General features: G+C 32.8%; 2 protein-coding genes across 4 annotated transcripts; both read left to right on the top strand.

Annotated features, from left to right (window-relative positions):
• The first annotated feature begins 661 nt into the window (after positions 1-661).
• LOC306875237 (inhibitor of growth protein 5-like) lies at positions 662-6,340 on the top strand. Its single transcript, XM_079425719.1, has 8 exons — positions 662-767; positions 1,268-1,339; positions 1,529-1,695; positions 2,698-2,809; positions 2,906-3,008; positions 3,621-3,756; positions 3,833-3,894; positions 3,975-6,340. The coding sequence occupies exons 1-8, from the start codon at positions 731-733 to the stop codon at positions 4,012-4,014; spliced, it is 729 nt and encodes a 242-aa protein (XP_079281845.1). The 5' UTR covers positions 662-730; the 3' UTR covers positions 4,015-6,340.
• Positions 6,341-11,557: 5,217 nt separating this feature from the next.
• Positions 11,558-21,887, top strand: LOC306875403 (serine/threonine-protein kinase PAK 2-like). Of its 3 annotated transcripts, none has more exons than XM_079425924.1 (15): positions 11,558-11,795; positions 13,336-13,495; positions 14,708-14,814; positions 15,978-16,125; positions 16,213-16,244; positions 16,953-17,072; positions 17,879-18,017; positions 18,103-18,166; positions 18,242-18,290; positions 18,372-18,484; positions 19,670-19,787; positions 19,887-19,986; positions 20,399-20,595; positions 20,678-20,815; positions 20,909-21,887. In XM_079425924.1, exons 2-15 carry the CDS (start codon positions 13,363-13,365, stop codon positions 20,993-20,995), a joined length of 1,545 nt encoding a protein of 514 aa, XP_079282050.1. In that variant the 5' UTR covers positions 11,558-11,795; positions 13,336-13,362; the 3' UTR covers positions 20,996-21,887. The 3 variants fall into 3 exon arrangements, with proteins under 3 accessions (XP_079282050.1, XP_079282049.1, XP_079282051.1); XM_079425923.1 differs by having other exon boundaries at positions 11,563-11,795; positions 13,225-13,495; XM_079425925.1 differs by having other exon boundaries at positions 11,569-11,795; positions 13,342-13,495.
• Positions 21,888-22,284: the final 397 nt, after the last annotated feature.

The raw sequence follows: 22,284 nt of genomic DNA, 5'->3' as shown, positions 1-22,284 counted from the left end.
AATTTACTAAATGTAAATGTTTTTGATTATTAATAAAATAAAACAAAAAGGTCAATATATTTGATAATAAATATTATGCTAATATTTTAACAATGCATTCAAATGACTAATATTGTCAAATAAAGTTTTATTTATCACTAAATTAGTATATATTAAGTTATTGATGTGTTCTAAAGAAATAATTTCTATATTTGATTATTGATATTATAGAATAAAAGATATAACAATGCATAAATATGATGAATTTGTGTTTTTGATTATTGAAAAGGTCCATATTACTTTATGATAATGTTTTCATGTAACTAATATTACAATGTTATTACCTTAAATTAATGCATTAAATATTATTATATGATAGCGTCTATATTAAATGATTGAAGTGATATGAAATAAATAACATTTTATATATATATATATATAATGTGTATATAATTAATTCCAACAGCAATACTTGTTTTATAGTTTAAATGTAAAAAATTAAAAGTAAAATATTATTACAATTATTTATATTAATGTTTAGTTTATTGTCATATCTCTCCATCTATCGATCTGCGGGGATGGACATCAGAAGAACGCTAATGAGCCAAGCCCCACTGCCAGCCAATCAAAACACGGCTTTCAAAAGCGTCACCAGCACCTCATTAATTATTCATGAGATGCCAGTGTTGTTCCAGCTCACGCGGACTGGCGGAGGAGAACAACACGCCGCGGACGAGTGAAGATCGTCGCCATGGCGACAGCGATTTATCTCGAACATTATCTCGACAGTGAGTAGAATTCATTTCGATAGAATTACGCTGGATTTAACGACGTTTTAGGCGGAATGAAGGCGTTTTGAAAGGTGCAGTTTGAGGATGTTTTGGTGGCTAATGTCAGATTAGCATTAGCGAGCTGCAGCTAGTAAGCCAGCAGGTTGATTAGCTTCATCTCGGCTGTATGAAACTGCGTAGCATTAAAGCAAATTTATTCTTTTATTTAGTTGTTAGGTCATTATATACACATCTAATTTTACTGTAAAGCCACAGCAAGTTGTAAACACGGGACAGAAAGTAGTTAGCCAGCATGCTAACAACATGCTAAGTCAACAAACTCATGTTGTTTTTATGTCTTCAGTGAGATTTTCTGTGTGTGTGTGTGGAAAGCACACGTGTGTTTAATAATATTTTCTGCTTTTGAATAAACAGAGGACTGTGACTGACTCAATCCAGAACTTTCCTCATGTATGTAAACACCATATTAAATTATGAGTGTGTTTTTATGACCCTAGGCATTGAAAACCTGCCCTGTGAGCTCCAGAGAAACTTCACACTCATGCGGGAGCTTGACAACAGAGCGGAGGGTGAGATGACACCCGGGCTGCGGCTCAAATCCTAGTGTGCTGTCTGGCTAGGGAGCATTTCTGGGCATCATTGGAACACTAAATATGAATGACAAAAAACACAACTTGGGTGGAGTGGAGGGACGAGTTTTGCTTTTGCATTTACTGCTCATCGATGAATATGTGACAGCTTTTCTTCTTTTTTCGCAGAAAAGAAATGCGAAATCGATAAGCTCGCAGAAGAATACATTAAAAACGTCCGAAATCTGGCTCCGGATCAGAGAGTGGAGCACCTGCAGAAGATTCAGAACGGATTCAGCAAATGCAAAGAATACAGCGACGACAAAGTGCAGCTCGCCATGCAGACGTACGAAATGGTCAGTAACCGAGTTTAGATGTCACTTTAATCACGTTTGGGTGGAAATATTATAATTATAACTTATTTAGAGGCATTTTCTATACTGAAAATGCCTCTAAACCTTTTTTTTTTTTTTGCCAAAAATTATAGAATATTTTTTTCTTGTAGTAAACATAATTTTCTGGATTTTATATTCAGATCTGAAATATTTAATGGAGTAAAAAATGACAATTTTGTATAGTAAATGTAATTTTCTGTATTTTATAATTGGCTTTAAAATATTTTATTGAGTAGAAAATGTTTTATTGAATCAGAAATCATAGATTTTTTAATAGTAAATATAATTTAATGTGTTTTATACTCCGCTCTGAAATATTGAGTAAAAACTTTTATTGTCAAAAATCATAGAATATTTATTTATAGTAAATAATAATAATAATTGTCTGTATTTTATACTCGGCTCAGAAATATTCAATTGAGTAGAAATTGATTTATTGTTGAAAAAACATTAATTTCTTATAGTAAATATCATATACTCGGCTCTAAAATATTAAATTGAGTAAAACATGTTTTAAAATTTCTTTAATACTAAACATAATTATCTATTTTATACTCAGCTGTAAAATATTTTTGAGTTTTATTGTCAAAATGATACAATATTTTTATAATAAATATAAAATCTGTATTTTACACTCAGCTCCGAAATATTTAATTGAGTAAAATTTGCAATTTATAAATGCAAATATTTTAGTTCAACTTTATTTTAAAGAGATAAAAATAGGAAAAAGGCAATAAGTAAAATTTAGTTTTGACATTTTAACAGAAATCAAAATGAAATTAGAAGTATTTCTTACTCTCTGAATCATGATAAACAGAAAGATGTTTATAAATAATAATAAATAAATAGCTAATGACTAATGATTTTAAATATTTTTTTTTATATATTATAATGCACTGGGAATCTGCATTCATTTTGTTCTTGGTATTATTATTAAAAATAACGTGAGCGTTTTCTCTCCAGGTGGACAAACACATCCGAAGGCTGGATGCCGATCTCGCTCGCTTTGAGAATGAGCTGAAGGAAAAGTTGGACGTCAGCGGCTACGAAAGTCCAGACAACAGAACGGCCAAGAGTAAGACAGACTGTGGCTTGATTTGGCCAAATATAACACATGTCATAATCAACATGATGTACGAGGATAATAAAACCAATCTGCTGTCCTTCCTAGAAGTAGGCGGTCGAGGAAGCCTGAAGGAAAAACGACGGTCGAAAGGAAGAGGACGCAAATCTTCAGACGATGACTCGCCACGGAAAAAGAAAATGAAGAACGGGTGAGAGTCACAGTGTATGAAGTTTAGTTCATCTGCAAATTAAAATTTGTTAGGAAGAGTTTGTATCTTCATCGGATTTGGAGAAATACAGCATTCCATCACTGTCTCACCAATGGATGTGAATGGGTGCCGTCAAAATGAGAGTCCAAACAGCTGATAAAAACATCAAGTAATCATGTAATCCAATAAGTAATCTGGTTAATCTCGTGAAGCCAAAAACTGTATTTATAAGAAACAAATCCATCATTAAGATGTTATTAACTGAAATACTATCCATAATATCCATTTCTCAGTGAAAAAGTGTTCTGAGAAATCTGCACAGATCAAGCACCAGTCCAAAACAGCTCTAAACAAATATGTGGGTTAAAACGTCTTAATGCTGGATTTGTTTCAGCAAAGGTCTTCTCAAGATGTTAACTGATGGACTGGAGTGGTGTGGAGTATTGTGATGTTTTTATCAGCTCTCATTCTGACGGCACCCATTCACATCCATTGGTGAGCAAATGATGGGATTCTCCAAATCTGATGAAGAAACAAACTCATCCACATCTTGGATGTTTACTCAAAAATACAGGTTTGAAGTGACATTTACGTAGTTTTTCTTTTCCGCAGCCCTGAGTTCTCTGAATCCATCCTTCCAGTTCACCCGTCAGACGTCTTAGACATGCCCGTTGACCCCAATGAGCCCACATACTGCCTGTGCCACCAAGTGTCATATGGAGAAATGATCGGATGCGACAACCCAGACGTACGACGTAACGCTTTAAACGGTTTATTAGCATTTCCTCATAGTATTTATTTAACCAAAATGTCTTTGTTAACAGTGTCCCATTGAGTGGTTTCACTTCGCTTGCGTTGATCTGGCAACGAAACCCAAAGGGAAATGGTACGTCGGTCTATTCACGAGAAAGCTGCAATATCTCTGTTTCGAACATCACAAAACAACGTTTCTTTTCTTTCTTCCAGGTTCTGTCCACGATGCACCCAGGATCGAAAGAAAAAATGAGATGCACCTTTGTAACGTTGAGAGATTACATTTCTATATGAGTATATATGTATGCATATATATGTATTTTGTCTAAGTGGTAAAATAGGATAATATATACTCCTTTCTATGGCCATGATGAATTATATGAGGGTCGCGAGGAAACAAAGTTTTTATTTTTCAAAGTACTTGAAATGTTTCCATATGTTTAAGTTTCATTCTGTGTTGTCAAATTGTCATTTTCAGACAATCTAGGATATATTATATATGATATATATATATTTTTCTCTTTACTTACTGATTAGTATGTATTTTAATTTTTACGAAGCTTCAAGCAAATATCATGTCATTGTGCTTTGCTCGTGAAATGTTTTTAGCGGAAGCCGTTTAACACGCTGAATTCGGCAGCAAACGTACGATTTGTATTTGCCGCTCTTGCACTTAAAGTATAACACGACTACTTTTTTCCTGCAACTATCGATTTGCTTTGAAACTCAACTTGTTGATCGAGCAAAGTGAAACTTTGAACGATCAAGTGATACGTTTTATTGTTATAATTACGTAATTACAGGCGATAATCCAAAATCTCAATGCATCATAAATGCCATTGTTTTTTTTTTTCAAATTCTGCTTTATTCTTCGCTGTGTTAGTAAGAATATTTAGCAGAAATTAAAGCGACTAACTACTGTGGAAGCTTGTTTCCACCTCACAATAAAAAAAGTTATTTAACAATTCAGATTTGTTTCTCGCCATTCTCAAAATGTCGCAGTTCTGAAGCCGATGTGGCAATAAACTTGAATCAAGTCAAGAAGTCATGTCGCAATTCTGCCTTTTTTTCTCATTACGGCGAAAAATTAAGTCTGAATTGTGCGATAGAAAGCCGCAATATTGTTTTTATTCTGTGGCAGGGAAAAAAAACATGAATTGCGAGAAATAAAAGTTTTTTGTTGCAATTGCGAGTTTACGTCTCAGTTCTTTAGTTTATATCTTGCAATTGTGTTTTTGTTTCCACCAGGGAATAAAAAATACGACTTTTTAAGTTTATATTTCGCAATTCTGACTTTTTGTTGCCGTTGCGAGTAATTTGGACTTTTTTCTTGTGATATCTCACAATTCTTTGATTTGTATCTTAGATTATATATTTAGTTTTTACTTTTTATTCTGTGGCAGAAACCAAAAAAGCAATTCTGGATTTATATTTAGTTATAGTGTTTTTTTGTTTCTGCTACGTAATAAAAAGAAAAAAAATCATAATTCTGAGTTTATGTATCACAATTCTGACTAAGTTAATATGCTTTAATTTGTATCTTGGAATTTGACTTTTTTTCTCGCAATTGCAAGTTTAATTCCGTGGCACAAAAAAATAGTTTATACTTCTTTAGTTTATATCTCGCAATTGTGTTTTTTGCTTCTGCCGTGGTATAGAAAAATGTACTTAGGACTTTTTATCTCGTAATTCTGAGTTTATATCTCACAATTTAGATTTTTTCCTCCAAATTGTGAGATACAATCTCGTAATTGCAAGACACAAAATCTGAATTGTGAGATAAAATGTTGCAGTTACCTTTTTATTCTGTAGCACAAACAATTCTGAGATCAGTTTTTCTATCTTTAGTTTATATCTTCCAATTGTGCTTCTTCCGTGGAATAAAAAATGTAATTGTGACTTTATCTCGTAACTCAATTTTTTTTCTCGCAATTGCGAATTTATGTCAATTCAGTCTTTTCTTCTCAGAATTGCGACTTTATATCTGGCAGTTCTTTAGTTTCAGAGTTGTGAGATATAAACTCATAATTGCCAGGAATAAAAGTCCAAATAGGGAGATAAAAAGTCTATGTTTTCATCCCGTGCGCAGAAACATGCTAAGCATAAACCACCGTGTTTCAAACTCCATCTTGCTCCAGTTCTGAATGTTTTAAGCGTGTGGTTTTGGCAGTATCTGCCATCGTTTCTCCAGCAGCTTTAATGCACTTTTTAATGAGCGGATTTGGCACTTATGGCCAGAACGCTTTCAGATTCAATGCCGTTTTTATGGCTGGAAAAGCAAACCAACGTCAGAGGATCAACCAAAGTGAGATCAAGCGGTGTTAACGCTGCTCTTGTCTTATTTTATCATTCTACATGTGATCCAAATATAAAACATGAAATATTTCTTTCATCATACTGACGTGAGACTACCTTATTGAACACACGTAACTGTGCTTTGTATCGTGTCATCAGTAGTGGGTAGAAAGTGTGACAATCAAGTAGCGTTTTATTTTTTTTCATGTTTAACTATCCCTGAAATATATGGACTAGATGTTCCGTACAGCTTTTCCTAAAAACAAATAAATATTTACCATTACATCTCCTCTGTCGTTTGAAATTTATGTAAAGTATTGTGATATGAAGCAGCGTTGTTTTAGTATCTTTTATTCATATTTTGAATTTAGTTTTATATTTTCTCTATTTTCATTTTAAAGTTTTAATAATTTTTTGTAATATTTACAATCTTATTAGTTTTTGTTCTTTTTATGTCTTAGTTTTAAAGTTTTTGTCATTTTTAATTCGTCTTTTAAAATATGTCTTATCTTAGTATTTATTGATATTTTGAATTTAGTTGTATACATGTATATATTTTCCATTTTCATTTTATTTTAAAGTTTTAATAATTCATTTTTCTGTCTTTATAATTAGTTGTCGTCTATCTTTATATTCATTAGTATTTTGAATGTTTAATTTTTGAATTAATTTTATCTGTAAAGTTTTAGTAATTGTATTGTTAAATATGTCTGTTTAGTTTTTATACATTTTTATTTGACTTTTAGTAATTTTAGTACTTCAACCTAAACTAAACACAAATTAGAAACTAATTTAACTGCATCGACTAAAATCATTTTTACACAAGTAAAGTTTTACACACACACATTGTCTGTGTGTGTGTTTTGGACTTTTTGAATTTGAAGATCAAGGTAAATTGTACTTAATTTGTCTTCCAGGAAACATGCAAGTAGCTTCTGTTGCTTCCGAAGGGCAGAACTAAATGGGGAAAAAAATTATATTTCAACAAAATAAGAAAAAATTGGACATCTTCATTCTGTTCAAAAGTTTTCACCCCCGGCTCTTAATGCATCGTGTTTCCTTCAGGAGCATCAGTGAATGTTTGAACCTTTTTTAATTGTTGCGTTTGAGTCCCTCAATCATCCTCAGCGTGAAAAGGTGGATCTCAAACCATACAGTCACTGCTGGAAAGGGTTCAAATATGCAAAAGATGCTGGACAATTCTGCAGGACTTGGAGGATTTTTCTGAAGAACAGTTCTCGGTTTAAAACAGTCGTGGATCATCCAGGTAACCACACACAGTATTAAGAAAGGGGGTTATTTTAATCATTTCAGCCATTTTTTGGTCTTGTGAACTAAATGTAAACATCTTTAATGTAAAATATCTTACTCAGGACAGTACTAAATAAAAAATAACATGCATTTTGTATGATTTCTCTTATTTTGTTAAAATTATTCACATTTTCCACAGATTCTGCAAGGGGTTCCCAAACTTTCGCATGCCACTATATATATATTACATTTATTTCTGTTACCTTTTAATTCATTTAAATGTTAAATGTGTTTTAGTTGATGTTTTGACTAAAAGTTATTAAAAATGTACAATATTTGAAGAACAAAATATGTTGAGGCTTAAGGTTTCAATGTCCTCCATTCTTTATATTTATTAAATTAAATATTAAAGTATTTTTAATATTATCGATGCTATTTTATTTAACAGAATCAAAGGGATAAGACCAAAAAAACTAAACAATAAACAATGTGTAGCATAGAGGAAGTGACCTTAAAACAACACGTAGAAGCAAATGTATAGTTCATCATCAGAAGCCCCATAATGCACCAGTTCTCCATCTGATCCTCTAAAACTCCTCATCGGACTTCTATTTATTGCTCTGTTTGCTGGTATTTGACCATTCTTAATAAAAGCTGCAAATGGATCCAACCCAGTCTGGTCCGTCACAACAAATATAGGCTAATGTAATATTAATATGAATAAATGTGTATCATAGCAATGTTCATACATTCTTTCATGTAAATTATATGTAGTATTATTTATAATTATATATTATATAATAGTATAATAGAATTTTTATTTATAATAGTAATAGGCCTAAAAAATATTATTGCAAAGTTCATGTATATTTTTAATTATTTTTAATATGCACAAAATATACTGTGTAAATATAATATATAAATATACTGTATATATATATATATATATATAACAATATTATTGTTCATAATAAAATACCATATAAATAATAATAATATTCTTATATAATTTTATATTTATAATAGCATTATTTATAATGAAATGTTATTTTATATCATATATAACAAATATTTAGATGTATTATTATTAATATTTATATGTAACATATATCATTACAAAGTAAATCAAATGTATATTTATAATAATACTAATATTTATTATAGCAAACTTCATGCATGTTTTAATAAATTGTATATTTATAATACAATTATTTATAATTATATACGTTTGATAATATAACAATAACAAATATTTAAATATAGTTTTATATTTATAATAACATTGATACAGATTATAGCTAAGTTAATGCAGTGTTATTGGTCTTATGTGTTTTGCGTGTGTGTGTGTGTGTGGTGTGATACAGCTAGATGAGTGGTTTAGACAAATGTGCATGAATGAATATGATGTTATAGTGGATTAATAATAATGTATTACTGTGTTACGTGATTGTAAATAAATCCGAATCTTACTTTGTTTATAAAAAATATATGTTGCGTCTGTCGGTTATTACATCGATGTTTAAAATGAAATATATAAAATATAAATCAAATATTTTAAATAAATGTATAATTATTAGTGTTAAGATTATTTCTATTTTACACACACACACACATACAGTCGTGGTCAGAATTATTGGCACCCTTGGTAAATATGATCAAAGAAGGCTCTGAAAATAAACCTGCTTTATTAATCCTTTTGATCTTTTATTTTAAAAAATCACAGAAATCTAACCTTTCATTGAACTAAAACAACTGAAAATGGGGGGGAAATATCATTATGAAATAAATGTTTTCTCAAATACACGTTGGACACAATTATTGGCACCCCTAGGAATTCTTAAGAGTAAAATATCTCTGAAGTATACTTCCATTCATATTCACAATTTTGAGCACTCCAGGGAGATTATGAATATGAAATTATCCAGCCATGGCTTCCTGTTTCACATAAATATAAATAGGAGGGAAAACAAAGCCCAAATTCCCTTAATCATGCATCACAATGAGAAAAACCAAAGAATATATTTCTGATGTGCAGCAAAAGATAATTGAGCTTCACAAATTAGTGAAGTGGCTTTAAGAAAAGAGCTAGAGCAGTGAAAATCCCCATTTCCACCATCAGGGCAATAATTAAGAATTTCCAATCAACAGAAAATGTAATGAAACTGCCTGGAAGAGGACGTGTGTCTATATCGTCCTAATGCACGATGAGGAGGAGCGTTTGAGTGGCTAAAGACTCTTCAAGGATCACAGCTGGAGAATTGCAGAAAATAGTTGAGTCTCGGGGTCAGAAAACCTTAAAAAAAAATTGTCAAACAGCCCCTACATCACCACATGTTGTTTGGGAGGGTTTCAAGAAAAATTCTCCTAGCTCATCCAAAAACAAACTCCAGCATATTCAGTTATCAGACAGGACTGGCACTTCAAATGGGACTGGCTTCTATGGTCAGATGAAACTAAAAAATGAGCTTTTTAGCAGCAAACACTCAAGATGGGTTTGGTGAACACAGGGATAAAAAGTACCCCATGTGTACAATGAAATATACTGCTGTATTTGTGATGTTGTGGGCCTATATTTCTGCTGGAGGTCCTGGACATCTTGTTCAGACACATGGCATCATGGATTCTATCAAATACCAACAGATAAAAAATCAATAAGTGACTGATTCTGTTAGAAATCTTATAATGGGCCATGTTTGGATCTTCCAACCGTACAATAATCCAAACACAAACCTCAAAAACAACACAAAAATGGGTAACTGGGCACAAAACCAAGCTTCTGCTGGCCATTCCAGTCCTCTGACCTGAACCCTGTAGAAAATGAGTGAGGTGAACTGAAGAGAAGAAGCACCGTCATGGAGCTGGGAATCTAAAGGGTCTGGAGTGATTCTGGATGAAGGAATGGTCTCTGATCTCTTGTCAGGTGTTCTCTAACCTCATCAGGCATTATAGGAGAAAACTCCTTTACTATTTTGGCAAATGAAGGTTTCAAAAAGTATTGAATAAAAGGGTGCCGTTAATTGTGGCCAATGTGTATTAGAGAAAAACATTTATTTCATAATGATATCTCCCCTCATTTTAAATTCTTATTCTCCAATGAAAGGTTAGATTTTTGTGAATTTCTTAAATAAAAGATCAAAAGGATTAACAATGCAGATTAATTTTCACAGCCTTCTTTCATCATATTTACCAAGGGTGCCAATAATTCTGACCACTACTGTGTGTGTGTATATATGTGTGTGTATATATATATATATAAATATATATGTATATGTGTATATATAAAATGCAATTTTGAAATATTAAATATTAATATTTAAATACTAAATATATAATTGACATTTTTATGCATAAAGTTTTTATATAAGATTTATAATATAAAGTAAAATATTTAAAATGATATCAAATGTATTTTCTCATATTATTACTATTAATTTTATAAAAATAATTGTGAAAATAACACATAATTTTTTCGAGAGATCCTTTTGTGCATGTCTGTTATTACGTCATCAATATTTTGAGGAATAATTATTTTATTCAGATTAAAATATTGATATATAATCATAATTGAATATGTGTGCGTGCGTATGTATACAATTCCAAAGTATCAAATATTGAAATAACATAAATCCTTTAAAATAAGTTTATATAATACATACAGATTAAAAGTAATGTATATATTCTTAACAGCAATATATAAACTATGCAATATTAATAATTATAATATATTTAATATCTATAAGTAACAATTTTGAAATATGAAATACTTAATTTATCAAATATTGATACATAATCAGAATTGAATGTGTGCGCAATATTAATAATTATAATATACATAGTTATAAGTAATAGATTTATAAGTAACTATTTTAAAATACAAAATACTTAATTTATAAAATATTTATAAATATATAACTCCTTATTTATATTATTATTTTTTAGGACTATTTTACTTTCTTTCATGTAAAGCACTTTGAATTACCATTGTGTCTGAAATTATTAAATAATATAAATCCTTTAAAAAAAAGTATAATAAACTAAAAAAGTTTATATAACACATACCGATTAAAAGTAATATATATATATATTCTTATGAACAATATATGAATTACGCAATATTAATAATATTCAAAAATATAAGTAATATATACATGTTAATTGCAATAAATCAATAATTCCTATTAAAAGTAAATCTGGTATTGAATTGGATCGCCGGACTTTTATTTTGTCACTCGTTTCCCCAGAATCCCGTCGCACCGGAAACAGTCGCTGGCTGTTGCTGCAGGCGAGGGCAGAAAGAGACGCTGCTGGGCGCCTCCCCTTCCCCAAACAGCACAAAAAAATACCAAAAATAAAGCGCTAGGCAGCCGATAACGGCGCAGAGACCTTCAGACGGGGCTTGCGCGTCGCCTCAGGCCTCTCCCCGGACAGAGCAGCTCCTCCGCGGCCCGCTGGAGCGATTCAAGCTGAAGTTTGAGCTCCGCTTCACAGGTGAGCCGCGGCAGAACCCGAGCTCCTCCGGCCGCGTCCCGAACCCTGGCGTGCCGCCTAGCTGCAGGTGTCTCTGTCAGTGCTGTCTATGTAGGGTCGGGTTTCTCTCTCTGTGTGTCGCTTCAGCTCGAGCCAGATAAAACAACAGCACTGTGTCAGCAAGTATAATAATTAACCCCTGCTAATGAACTAACTAGTGCTGCTCAGATGAGTTCTGGACAAGCTCTTAGGGGGGTTTTACTTCATATGCTTATGTTTGGCATAAATTAAACTCATTTAAAACCTATTATTATTATAGTAATTTAATTGCTGTGTTATTTTTAGGACAATTATTTATTCTGTCATTTATTATTTATGGGATAATTAAGCTTAAAATGGTAAAATCGTGAATATTTTTATGCAAAATATAATAAAAAATTAAAAAGCCCCCATAGTTTTATAATTATTATTAATTTATTCAGACACTTTTTTCATGATAGTTCTGTCGATAGCGTAAAATGGTTATGATGATCCTAAAAATCACCTTAATATTTTAATGCAATTAATAGTAATAAATTATTATTAGTCTTAAGACAGATATTAATAATTTACTCTGACATTATTTTATTGTAATTAAATATAAAATGGCAATGGTTGTTGTAAAATCATCTTGAATATTCTTTGTGCAAAATATAATTTCTTTAAAGCAGTTTCCTATTAATCATAATTTGTTATTTAATTGTAGTCGTTTATCATTGTTAATTTTGTGGTAATTCATCATTATACATTTTATTGATTTATTCTGACACTTTTTCATGATAATTAAGCGTAAAATGCTTATGATGGTCCTAAAAATCACTTTAATATTTTTTTTATATTATTTAAAAAATCCATAAAAAATGTATTTTTTATTATTGTTGTTATTTAATAGTAATTATTATCAATTATAATTAATCTTGGGACAATTATTAATTTATTCTGACATTATTTTCATTATAATTAAGCATAATATGATTCTAAAAATGGTCTGAATATTCTTCATGCAAAATTTTTTAAATATTTTTTCTTATTTAATTACATCTAAAAATGCTATAATGAAAAAAAAAAGTTTCTTATCGTTTTCCATTAATATTAATTTAGTTATTATTTTCAAAATGAGTATGAAATTGCAATTTATTTTTTATTTATTTGTCTTACATACAGAATTATGATTCACTGACTAAAATAAAAATTAATTAATAAAAAAATAAAATACAATTAAAGTAAATTAATTAAAACAAAAAAAATTAAATAAGTTAATTACCTGAAATAAATATATTTAGTTTTGAACTGCAATTTCATATTTAATTATCATGATAATATAAAGCAAGTGAACGGCTGCAGTGTTTCTGATGTGTTTGTTCGTCTGCGTGGCTCATCTCTCCGTTGTGCTTCCCTTCTGCTCCTGCAGCTCTAACTCCTCCTTTTCTTTATCTCCACCTGCAAACGTTCTCCTCCACCCACTCCTCCTTTCTTTCCTTTCTGCTCGTGCCGGACCATGTGTGATAATGGGGATCTGGAGGACAAGCCGCCTGCGCCGCCCGTCAGGATGAGCAGCACCATCTTCAGCGGCGGCGGGAAGGATGCGCTGGCCGCCAACCACAGCTCCAAGCCCCTGCCCTCGGTGCCCGAGGAGCGCAAGCGCAACAAGATCATCTCCATCTTCTCCGGAGCCGAGAAGGGTGCGTACCGATCGCTTCACACGCCCAACCGCTCGTCGAGCTCCAGAGAGAGCCGTCAGACGCCAGAAATTCATCTGCCTGTGTGTGCAAACACTGCTTCTTTCTTTAAGAGCATTTTAATTATTCATTAGTTTGTTTCAGATACAGGCATGCTATCTAAAACTAATATTAGTCATATTTTTATTACTTGAAATAAAATTCCAGTAATATTATTTTTATTGTTATTTTATAGTATTATTTTAATTCAGTTAGTTGTCAAAGTCATGTTTTTTAGTTTAAAGTGAAGTATTATTATTATTTATTTTTTTACAAATTATTAAAAACAGATGTTTAAAAAAGTAATAATGACAAAAACACAACAAAATTAATTAAACCTTAACAAAATTTGAAATGGAAAATATATTAAAAAAATGTTTAATATGAATACATTTATGAATTACTGACATAGTAATAATAATAGTATATTAATCATAGTAAAATGTGTATTTATTGTTTAATTGTGTAAACCAGAGTTAATATATTTAAAACTAAAACCGTAAAAAAATAGTACTTGAAATAAAATGAGCTGAAACAAAAAATATTTAAGAAAAATACTTTCTAAGTAGCTAAATAAAGTTACTGAAACAAAAACTAATAAACTAACAAATCAATAAAATCTATAGACATTTAATAAGTAAAGGCTAATAAAAATGTAGAACGCACAAATTTGCTGAAAACTAACGAAATGCATAAAAATGAAAGCAAAATTAAAACTGAGAAAAAAAAAAAATATATATATATGTGTGTATATATATGTGTATATATGTCAAGGATACTGGTGTTGCCCACACTAGTGTTGATTTAAGTTATTTTTATTTACAATATTTGAATATATTAATATTTTCCACATTGTAGTTCCTGGTTTTCACTCATTTAAAGCTTTTATCTGTACTTCTGAAAATCCAATGGTCACACTGCAGGAGTTAAGCAAACTGAAAAAGATGCTTCAAATTCCACCTAAATTCATCAGCGTTTGAACCTAAACAGTTGATTTGAAAATCAGTATTTGTAAGTTTGACGTTTGCCGAGCCGCAGAGGGTTTGGTTTTGACTGTGTGTGGTTTGTTACTGTACCTGTGGAGATGCGGGTTTCAGAGCAAAGCGTAGTGTGTTTGGTCGAGGTGACTCTCGGTTATGATCTTGATGATGAGATACTGTGTGTGTCGCGTGACAGGCGGCCGGAGGAAAGACCGAGATAAAGAGCGTCCGGAGATCTCGCCGCCGTCAGACTTCGAGCACACCATCCACGTGGGGTTCGACGCCGTTACCGGAGAGTTCACGGTAAGACTGAAGATGCCTCATCTTCAATAGTAAGCATTTCAAATTAACTCATTACATTCTTTTAACTAATTACAGTATTGTAAAGGTATGCACATCTATATCCATCTGTCTCTAAATAACAAAAATAATGTATCATTTGTGTCATATATGTGCGTGTGTGTACGTGTATATATATATATAATATTTGCTTTGTTATTGAGCATTTCATTCAGAAATTTGACATTTTGCAGGTATTTAAATATTGAGTGGATTTTACATTTTTTTCTTGTATTGTATTGTATTGTAGTTTGTACTGTTATTTGCACTTTGCCAATAAATATTTAATGTAATGTAACCAATATAAAAGCAATTTAAATGTTTTGGTTTCAGGGTGAAAAAATGTTAGAATTATTAAATTTAATTATATTAAACTAATGCATTTTTATTTTAATATAATTTAATGAGATGTTTTATTTGATATTTTGCAGCTTATAATGCTACGAGTGCTTTACCAATGAATATTTCAAATAATGTAACCGATATAAAACAGTTTTAATAATAATTTTTTAAAACAATTTTATAATTTAATATTACTACAAAAGACTTAAAGGTTTTTTCATATTGAATATTAAACTGAAGGATTTTATGTAGTTGTTACTGTAATGTTGGAACATTTTTAATTGTATATTTAACTTTTTTTTAAATATAGTTTTTTATTGTAGCTTGCACTGTTATGCTAATAAGCATTTAAAATAATTTTAAACAATAAAACCAATATAAAAGGAATTTATAAATTTTTTTAAAGTTGAACATTAAACTGAATTATTTTATTTGGTTATCAAGAAGTTAAAGAATTAAGAAGATTAATTGTATATTTTATATTTATTATATATATATATTTTTTGCTTCAATAGACACTTTGAAACCGATTAAATAAATAAATACAGTAAAACAATTCTTATTTTTGATTTTGAAACACCAAATATCGTAAAAACGTAATGTATAGCAGAAATAATGCATAGCTGAAATCTGGTGTAGTAAAAGAGTAAATGAAACCAATCTTGTAATATAAAACATCAGCCACATGCTGTTCATTTACAGCCGTAATCAAAGTTCAGTACTGATATATAATGCCTCGGTGGCTGTGAGCGGATCTGGTTCAGGTTAAATCTGTCGTCTCTCAGGGGATGCCAGAGCAGTGGGCGCGGTTACTGCAGACCTCCAACATCACCAAATCAGAGCAGAAGAAGAACCCGCAGGCCGTCCTGGACGTGCTCAAGTTCTACGACTCGACGGGAAACGGCCGGCAGAAGTACCTCAGCTTCTCCTCAGGTGCGCTGGACGACTCGTGTGCTCATGCTCACCTTACAGGAACTGTCATGTCGTACTGACCGCTTTTCTCCATTTGTTTGTGTATAGAGAAGGACGAATTTCCCTCTGCTGAACAATCGGTATGTGAATCAGTGGCATTTAGTATTATTGAGATGCATTTAATTTTGTATTTCCTATTTTTATTTTAAAGTTTGTGACATTTTTATTATCATTATTGTTTAGTTATTTAAGCTTGTTTTTTTATTTACAACACATTTAATTATTTGTGTTTTTGTTATTTTTCTGTATTTTTTTATTAGTTTTTAATTCAGTTGTAGCCTTAGTCATTTTAGTGCATAAGTAACTAAATGAAATGTTGCTTTGGCAACTAGCTGAAATGAAATACGTTTATAAAAATGTATTTTTTTATAAATATGTTAATGTATTTTCTGTTTTCACAGTTTTTCAAAGTTTTAAATGTTTTTCATGTTTTTTTTTGTTTTAAGAAGCGTCTATTTGGGTTTTATTTAAGCTTTAGTCTTTGGTAGCTAGCTGAAATAAAGTTCAGTAATATGTTGAACTAGATTTTATTTTCAGTGTTCGCAGTTTTAGTTAAAGTTTAAATCATTTTGTAATTTTTTTTAGGTTTAGTTTTATACAATTTTATTTTATTATTTTAGTTTATTTTAGTACTTAAACTGAAAAAGCAACTGATAGAAATAAGTTGAGGTGTTTTTATATATTTTTTATATTTTTCTAGTTTTCGTTAACCACAAAAACAGTGGCTAAATCAGCTGAAGCTCGTTTCTGAATAATAATTGTGCTGCTTTCCTTCTCTAAAACCAAAGCCTGTGAAAAAATCACCAGAGCCCTCGTCTCCAATCAAAACAGTGGATGACGATGAAGACGACGACGATGAGGAGACGCCGCCACCTGTTGTCGCACCACGGCCAGAACACACCAAGAGCGTAAGAAACCATTAAAAATATAGTTTTTATATGTATTATATGTATATATAAAACAAAACTCCAGATAGTTGGTTAATTACAGTGTTAATTTAGTATTGGTTTTCATTTTATTTTTAAGAATTATTTAATAATGTTTTTATTTTTCCTTAAACATTAAGCTTTTTTTTTTTATGTCATGTCTATTTAGTTAAACAATAGCTTTGTTATGGGAATTTTGAGATATTGCATCAAAAAATGCTGGATGGAAATGCCATGATGTGCTTAAAAGCTAGTAGTATTGAGATACAATTTTTTGGATTATAAAAATGTTTTTTAGTAATTTTACTGAGATGACCACAGCTACTGAAAGAGCTTACAGGTGGCGATGGATATAAGTTTAGGTTTAAACCAAATGCTGTACCATCAATTTTTCCCCAGGAGGAGTCTAAACGCCCCGGATATCGAGGGAAATCAGCGCTAAGAAACTCCTCTAGCGGCTGCGAGTCATGATTAGCGTCGGCATGTTTACATACTAACAGATGGCATCTAGCATTAATTGTCTCAGTCATTTGTAAGCTCTTTCAGTAGATGTCTAAAAGACTCAAAGGCATCAGGGCTAAAGTGGACAGAAAAAAGAAGCGGGTCTTTAGGAAGTTTTATTCGTCCACAGGCATCTTCCCATGCTTCCCATGAAAGCAGTGAAGTCTTACATTGCTTTTCTTGTTGTCCTTCGACTGAAAATTACAACCAAAAGCCACACAATGTGTTATCGTATCAGTATTTTATATTAACTTTCAGTTAACTGTGATTAACCCTTGTTATTTCAGGTATATACTCGACCATCGGTCATCGACCCCCTCCCTCCTCCAGTGACGTCTCCGGACAGCGAGGTCGCATCGAAGGCTGGCGACCGACAGAGACCCAAAAAGGGCAAGATGACGGACGAGGAGATCATGGACAAGCTCCGTACGTCACCGTATAAGAAGTTCTTTGTGCAATTTCCCTGCTTTGTGAGATTCAATCCACATGTCCTCTATTTCTTCTCTGACAGGAAGTATAGTCAGTATTGGAGATCCAAAAAAGAAATATACACGATACGAGAAGATTGGACAAGGGTAGGTCCCGCAATTCTTCGCAACATGTTATTGTTTCGTTAACGGATGGAGATCAATAATTGCGTCTTTCCGCAGAGCTTCGGGAACGGTGTTCACTGCCATCGACGTTGCTACTGGACAGGAGGTAATGCAAGAGAGGGAAATGGATTCAGTGTTGCTCTTCTTTTTTCCAGTTTCATCATCTCAACACATTTCTGTCTCTCAGGTGGCCATCAAACAGATCAACCTGCAAAAGCAGCCCAAGAAAGAGCTTATCATCAACGAAATTCTTGTCATGAAGGAACTGAAGAATCCAAACATCGTCAACTTCTTAGACAGGTAACCGCTCTTCGAGAAACAACAGCGCTTGTGAATTTTGTGAACTTTGCCTTCACTTCCAGGTCAGGAATTTCCAAGTTTACCTTAACAGTTGTATACCACTTAGCATTTTTAGGCAAATTTTGAGATATCACGGCTTAAAATCTGTGTAAAACTTTAGAAGTGGATATTTTCTATCCGATAAAAAGACATGCGTAGAAACTATCATGTAAACATGTTTACCGAGTACATTCCTTAGTGTGCAACAAACTTGCATGACATTGCCTCAACAGAATGTGTGATTGGATAACTGGACTAGCCAGAATTCATTGCACACCATCTAGAAGGTTGTTTTAGTCATTCTAAAATGCACAAATGCAAGATAACACAACAGCTTTTATTATTGTGTTTCGTTCGTAATTTAACTTTTGTAATTTTCCTTTCGGAAGTAAATTATTGTTGTGGAAAAAGAGTGTTTTGCAGCATCTTCCATATTTATTGTTGACACTTAGCACCAGTTTCCCAAAAAGTGACGAATTTGTCCTCTTGAGCACATGGTTTATTCGTAAAAGTTTCATGCGATATTTCAGTTTTTTTGAAAAATTCATTAAATTCGTAACTTTGGTTGTAAAACTAGCTAATGATGCCATGAAGATTTAAGATTGTTAATTGTGCAAATGTTTAATTCCAGTTAAATTGGTAAATGTCAACGGCTAATGAGGTTTAAATGTGTAAATTGTGCAAATTCAATATTCCAGTTTTGTACAAGATAAATTCGTATTCTTTGGTGGAAACATAGCTACAAGGATCCATGAAGTTTCAAGCATGTTAATTGTGCATGTTTTATGCAATATTCCAATTTCTGCACAAATTAAATTCATATCTTTGGTTCGAAACGCAGCTAATGGTGCCATGAAGGTTTGAGTGTTAATTGTGCAAATGTTTTTTTTAGTAAAATTTGTAAATTTTGATGGAAACAGCTAATGATTCCATTAAGGTTTGAGTGTTAATTGTAAATTTTTGTATGCAATATTCTAATTTTTCGTGTAATTGGAAACATACCTATTTATACCATGAAGTTTTACAAGTGTTAAATGTGCAAATGTTTTAAGCAAGTTTCCAGTGTTTCACATAACTTTAATTCGGAACTGGTTGAAAACATAGGATTCCATGAAGGGTTACGAGTGTTAATTGTCTCTGCTACAGTTTTCTGGTAGGTGAGGAGCTGTTTGTCGTGATGGAGTACTTGGCTGGTGGCTCGCTCACAGATGTCGTAACCGAGACATGCATGGACGAGGCCCAGATCGCCGCTGTATGCCGAGAGGTGCGTTGAAGTCGAAGCATCCCAGGCCTTGTATGTTTTAACAGGAAGTAACCCTGTCGCTTAACTAATGAACTTCCTCTTGTCTGTTATCTCACACAGTGTTTGCAGGCACTGGAGTTTCTGCACGCTAATCAGGTCATTCATCGAGACATCAAGAGTGACAACGTGCTTCTGGGAATGGACGGTTCTGTCAAGCTCAGTACGTTCTCGCTTCTGCTTCGCTTCTTATTTGTGAAAAAACAAACTGTCTAAATCGATCATGAAATATAGTTTGGTTAACTTAACTGTGATTTTTATAAACAATTTGGTGTTGTTTCATGAATGGGACCCATTACATCTTGAGGTCTTGGGTTACGTTACTTTTTTTAGTCTAGTTTTTAAAGTCTACTGGAATTGTTTTAGAATTATGTATTTTTGGCGTTTTGCCATCATCTTGATCAACACCAAATTATGCAACCGTATGACCCACCGGTCTACAATTCTCATTTGTCATTGGTGTTAAAAATGGCATCTAATGCGACTGAGGTCTATAAGTTCCATTTAAGTCGTCAATGAAAGTAAACAAACCAGGAAATGTCTCTAAATCATCTTTTTGATCTCCTGTTCTACAGCGGACTTTGGATTCTGTGCCCAGATCACTCCCGAACAGAGTAAGAGGAGCACCATGGTGGGAACGCCATATTGGATGGCTCCAGAAGTGGTGACACGCAAAGCCTACGGACCCAAAGTCGACATCTGGTCCTTGGGCATCATGGCTATCGAGATGGTGGAAGGAGAACCGCCGTACCTCAACGAGAATCCACTGAGGGTACGTTGGTATCATTGGTTCTCCAAAAAGTTAGTGATGTGGCGATTATAGAAACTAAACACCCAAACTCTTTCCTCCTCAGGCGCTCTACCTGATTGCCACCAATGGGACTCCAGAGTTGCAAAGTCCTGAAAAGTTGTCGCCCATCTTCCGGGACTTCCTGTGTCGCTGTCTCGAGATGGACGTGGAGAAGAGGGGTGGAAGCAAAGAGCTTTTGCAGGTAAACCAGTTAGCAACAAATTCTAGCGATTTAAGGAATAATAGCATGACTTGTGTGAACTTGTTCATTGATCAATCCTGCTGTCATCTTCAGCATCCCTTCCTGAAGTTGGCCAAGCCTCTCTCGAGTCTCACTCCTCTGATTTTGGCCGCCAAGGACGCTATGAAGAACAACCGCTAACTGTGCCCGCGAGCGCAGCGGACTGCTGTACACTCTCGAAATCTGTGCCAGGTGTTTTTTTACCAGTGTGTCAACAACATATCAGTGTTGCCAAAACTCCAAGCATTGCCTGTTTTTAAACCTGTATTGACCACCGTGGTGTTGAGGGGCATTAGATGTTCTCCTCGTCCTCCTGCTCTCGTTAGATTCTTGTGGGACTTTGTCTGTGTTTTATGTATGAACTCTTCCACTCTTTGGCTTCTCTAGACCTCATATGTTTCATAATTGGTGACCAGAATCAATTATGGTGATTTCAAATCCAGCTGGACATCTTTCTTTTGTTAGTTTTTCTGTAGCCAGAATCACGACTGAAAACTGTGTAGCCTACTCCTGTTCTTGACCCGAAGGGAAGAGCACCTTACCGATACACGCCAACTGCGAGCAGTGAATGATTTTTGTAGTCACCTGTGCCTTTGTTGTTGTTCCAGCAAACACCTTTATACTTTGTCTGAAGGGGCAGGTTCTTGCCATTGAACTTCCTCTATCCTGAGACGAAACTTTCATGTGATGAAATGTGTATATGATGTACTTCGAAGAAGCGTAGCATTTGAGTTGATGTAGTTAACCAAAAGCAGGATGCGTAGATTAGATAGGTGTATGTTTGTGTACATGAACACTTTTCTTGTTGTTTTAGTAACTCTAACAGTTTATGAAGTAAATGCAGTTGTCGAAGTCATTGATAACTATTTTTATGCTTTTCAGTCACTTGCTTTGCAAGTAAAAGCCGGATTCCTGCAAATTTCTGTGAACAATACAGTCATTGCAACATTGTGTACATCTCTTGTTCTTCATTAAAAGAGGACTTGAAACTTGAGATTAGAATAAACTCTCTCTAGGGGGAATTTTTACAGTCTGTTTGTACCTTGTCATGAGTTAATGGGGTCAGTGATATTTGAGCTCTTTCGCTTAGATTACAGCACATGCTTATTCATATTTGCATTGTTTTAACATGAAAACGTATTCCACTAACTGGTGGTTGATAGCATTATGGACCTTTTGTTAGATCCAAGCTCACAAACTCACTTAATTGTGTTAAAAATATGATTTCTGTATTTACACAGTTAAATATTTTGTGAAGTTTTCTTTGTCTATAGCGCTTCTAACAATACAGATTGTGCCAAAGCAGCTTATAGTAATGCAAAATGACAATGGTAAACTCAGTTTTTTTTTAGCTAATTTAGTCTAATTTATTAAAATATTACAGGGGCATGAAAAAGTACTGCATAGTTGAAAATAGCCTAATAATACAT

This window comes from Barbus barbus (genome assembly GCF_936440315.1).
Source record: "Barbus barbus genome assembly, chromosome: 9".
In the NCBI taxonomy this organism is placed as follows: domain Eukaryota; kingdom Metazoa; phylum Chordata; class Actinopteri; order Cypriniformes; family Cyprinidae; genus Barbus; species Barbus barbus.
Note: the sequence above shows the minus strand (reverse complement) of the source record. Positions and strands in the feature narration are given on the sequence as shown.